This window comes from Lolium perenne, chromosome 1 (genome assembly GCF_019359855.2).
Source record: "Lolium perenne isolate Kyuss_39 chromosome 1, Kyuss_2.0, whole genome shotgun sequence".
Classification (NCBI taxonomy): domain Eukaryota; kingdom Viridiplantae; phylum Streptophyta; class Magnoliopsida; order Poales; family Poaceae; genus Lolium; species Lolium perenne.
The window spans coordinates 45,754,488-45,758,308 of NC_067244.2; the positions used below are offsets into that span (position 1 = coordinate 45,754,488).

Sequence of the window (3,821 nt, forward strand, 5' to 3'; positions counted from 1 at the left end):
AGGAGAAGACAAGGGAGAAGTCCGTATCAGAAACTTTGTGCACTTGCCAGTCTCACTCTTCTTCTACTAAATCTTTGAACTCTGCCTCAACCTGCTCGACCGAAAGCTCCCCAACTTCAATACAAATTATCGCCGAATTCGCCTTGGGTTTCTGCAGCTCTTCTTCTGCCATCTCGCATCAGTAAAAACTGACTCCGTCACCAAAAAAACCTGCCCAGAAGGGTTCTTGGAGTTTGGAAAAGATGGAGCACATGGCAGATAAGTGGCCTTCTTTCTTGCAGTTGACACAAAATGGATTGGCGGTGCAATCGACTTGCATATGCCCTGGCTGACCACACTTGTAACAGATGATATAGGTGATGTCGCCCCCGAACGATTCACCCGCCATCGACTCCGAGAGCCCGGTCTGGGCCCCAGCCAGATCCGCCCCTTGCGGATTTTGTGGTGGCCGGTTGCGACGAGGGCTAGCCCCCCTTCCTGAATCTCGCCCACGCACATTCAATGGAGGGGGCGGCGGAAGCTGCTGGTCACGGACGTATCTATCTTCTTCCCTGGAACGTTGAGAGTCTCCATCCCACGCACTCTGCTGCCTGCGCTGCTCCTCCTGTTCGCGGTCAAGGCGTTGGCGAAGATCAAGTTCCCGGTGGCGCACACCTCCGCCCGAGATCTCTTCATAGGGCCGCTTCCCCGAGTTGCCGCCGCGCCAGTTGCGGTCCATCAGCACGAAGGAAAGCTCGCCGGAGGTTGGGTCGGTGCGGGAGCGTAGCAACTTGGCTCTACGATGGAAACGGGAGACGTCCTTTTTGTTAGCTGGAAAACCTAATGCTGGATCTAGGGTTCCAGCCCGCAACCAGAGCCACTTTTGTACTGGCAGCGCAGGGGTAAAAGCGGAAAGAGGGTGCCCGACTCCTTGAGTAGTGATCTGCGCCGTTCCTTTTTGCCCCTGGGACACCTGGCACGGATCCAACCGTTCCCCAGCTAAGACACCCGATGGCCCAAGGCCTTGCGGCCCATCCGCGCCCAACCGGCCCAGCTGCACCCAGGCCCAACGTCGCACCCGCAGGTGAGACAGGAAACCATAGCAGCGGCCACACACCCACCCCGGGCCGAGGCGGCGCTCCGGTCGCCGCGACCAAGATCGGCACCTCACCAACCAGAAAGAACGGGGCCGGAGCAGAAGATCCTTCGACGAGGCCGCGCCCTCATCCACCCAACGGAAGCGAGGGGAAGTCCTCCGAGTCAAGCACGAACGAAACCTCCGATGCAGATGCCGGCGTTGACGCCGGAGTTTGGGGAGGAGCCTCTCTTCCGACTCCGGGGAGACCACGGTCGGTGCTCCGACCAGATGCAGCAGTTATCTTCACCTTCTCTATTCGCTAATTCAACTATGCCAATTAATTTTCTAGATACGCCTATCCTTCACTGGGACGATGTCTGCATATCCGACAGTGATGATGATGATGATGATAATGACGATGTATCTGACTTGGACGACTTGGTCTTGGACGACGATGAAGTGGTGACACACGATGAGGAGACAAATTGCCAAGGTAGCTCATTCTCCAGACCGTACACCACAATCTCATCTCCAAAATATCCAAACAACACTGATTGCTACATTGATTTTATCCTGCAGGGAAGAAATTCCCTATGGAAAAAGCGAGACTAATCGACAGGATATGGGTAGCGGGTGACATGAAACGGAAGGAAGAACACCAGCAGCTGTGCAAGATGCTTCTAGCACAGGGACATACTCCTCCTCCTTTCCCTATGAAAGTATTACCTCAGGCAACAGGTCTATGTGTTTTGCGGGGCGACTGCTACCACCGTCGTTACAAAACCCATGATACTTCTACCAGTAAGCTAGTCCCGCCAATTTGATTACTAGCCTAGCAATCTGCTCATGTGCTATATATGTATGTATTTGTTTGGAACCTTAGCTTTTCCCTCGGTATTTGCAGCTAAATCAACTATTGGATTTCGCGAACCACATCTGATGCTACAGTTTTTCTCAGTGTGTTTATCAACCTCTGCATCGTACCCTGTTAGTGTGTATGGGATAATCGCCGTTCGGGATGAATTGGAGCCTATGCGGATCTTTAACCGTCCCTGCAGAGATGATGCTGTCACCATTGACAAGGTAATCAAGCCAGGCTTGTTGTCTTTCCACATAACTTGCTTGTTGCTCAAGACTGATCAACGTTCAACACTATGTGTGAGATCCATGCCAGTTACCTTCTTCTATGCTTGGATTGGATCGATTAAATAGTTAATCACATCTCCGTGTTGTGCGGATATGGACTCCCTTCGAAGTATATGTTTTCCTTTCTTTGATTGCATTAACATTCTATGGAATCCCCAAAGTTCTATATGCCAATTTTTTGGAATTGGGGGGATAATACTGTTTTTGAATGTTTACTGATAAATGCTTGAAGTGGTTGACAATATATATAAATGAGTGTACAAGAGAGAAAATGCATGCATGCCTTGCTTTTAGAACTTTATTGTGCATGTTTTATTCTGTTGCTACATACAAATGTGTCTGAAAGTTGATTTAGCATCTTTCTTTATAGTTCTAATTAGAGGTGTTAAATTGTAGGATTCCCTTATCTTACCTCTTTGTAGCCCTCGTCGAGGAATGTACTTGCTGGATGATGCATTAGTAGAAGTTGATCTCTGGGTAAAGGAGGAAGGGGATGGATCAGCTGACAAACAAATATTTTCTGCATATGCTGAGATTGAGGGCCGCCCAGGTTTCGATAAAATTCGACATGGACAGGTTCGTAGTGGCCTGTTCAGCTTGGACATAAGCTACATATTATCTACACGAAGTGTTGAGGCTGTAATACAAGTCTTTGCAGAGGTTGACAGTCCTCATCACTTGAGGTTCGCTGCTTTCAGCAGTGGCTTTGATCATGAGATTGTGTTGTTTGATGATAAGTTCAGTGGGACTAAGGTGCAGTTTCAGCATGTAGTTGTGGTGAAGGCACAGGAAAAATTGGATGTTTGCTTAAAATTGGGGGAATCACTCTTTTGGTGGACTTTCCAGGATGGATATGTTGGAGCTGTTACGAATCCTGATGACTTTGTGTCAAAGTATGGGCAGTTTGATGTGAGGGTGTTCTTTGCTCCGAAGAACTGGCATCCAGAGGAGTAAGTGAAGAAGACATCCAATGCTCTAATGACTGTTTATCTCCTAATAAAGTACCACTTGAGTTTTCTTTTGTAAGCCCTCTTGCGGCAAAACAGCAGAAGTTTGATGTCAGACTTGTGTGTGCCCTACATAATGCTAATTGGTTAACTGCACCGGAAGCTTAAGGTTTTGGTTTGTGTGATGTATATGTAATATTTTAGGGTTTTGGTTGTGTTATTTCCCCTATAGCTTTGAGCCTCTGATTCATCATCTGGTGGTATCCAGCGCTATTCTATTCTTCAGTTCTCTTTAATGGGATTAATTTGCACTACTGTTATAGAACAAATTATTGTTAATTTTTCTTATTGATAACTCAAACTCTGCTACTCCGTATCAATAAGTAGTCGGATTTTTAGATGCCCGTGGCCTGTCTTTCTATTCTTCAGTTCTCTTTAGTGGGATTAATTTACACTACTATTATACTCCCCTGTTTTATCAAACTTGTCTTAGATTTTTGAGAGAAGTCCAATTTACTCCCTTGAACTTGTCGCAAAGTTCACTTTACAACCTTTAGCTTTGGGGTTGTTTGGATAGCTAGGATTAGCGATCAGATTTTAGAAAACGAGTATTAGAGCATCCCCACTCGTTGGCGCTCCCCACGCCCAAATCCGGTGAAATTTTCGTCCGG

General features: G+C 47.4%; 1 protein-coding gene across 1 annotated transcript; it reads left to right on the forward strand.

The window, feature by feature from the left end:
- The first annotated feature begins 1,033 nt into the window (after positions 1-1,033).
- Positions 1,034-3,400, forward strand: LOC127348616 (uncharacterized). The gene is made up of 5 exons (XM_051374582.2): positions 1,034-1,328; positions 1,407-1,550; positions 1,637-1,858; positions 1,962-2,140; positions 2,600-3,400. Exons 1-5 carry the CDS (start codon positions 1,262-1,264, stop codon positions 3,155-3,157), a joined length of 1,170 nt encoding a protein of 389 aa, XP_051230542.1. The 5' UTR covers positions 1,034-1,261; the 3' UTR covers positions 3,158-3,400.
- The last annotated feature ends 421 nt before the right edge of the window (positions 3,401-3,821 follow it).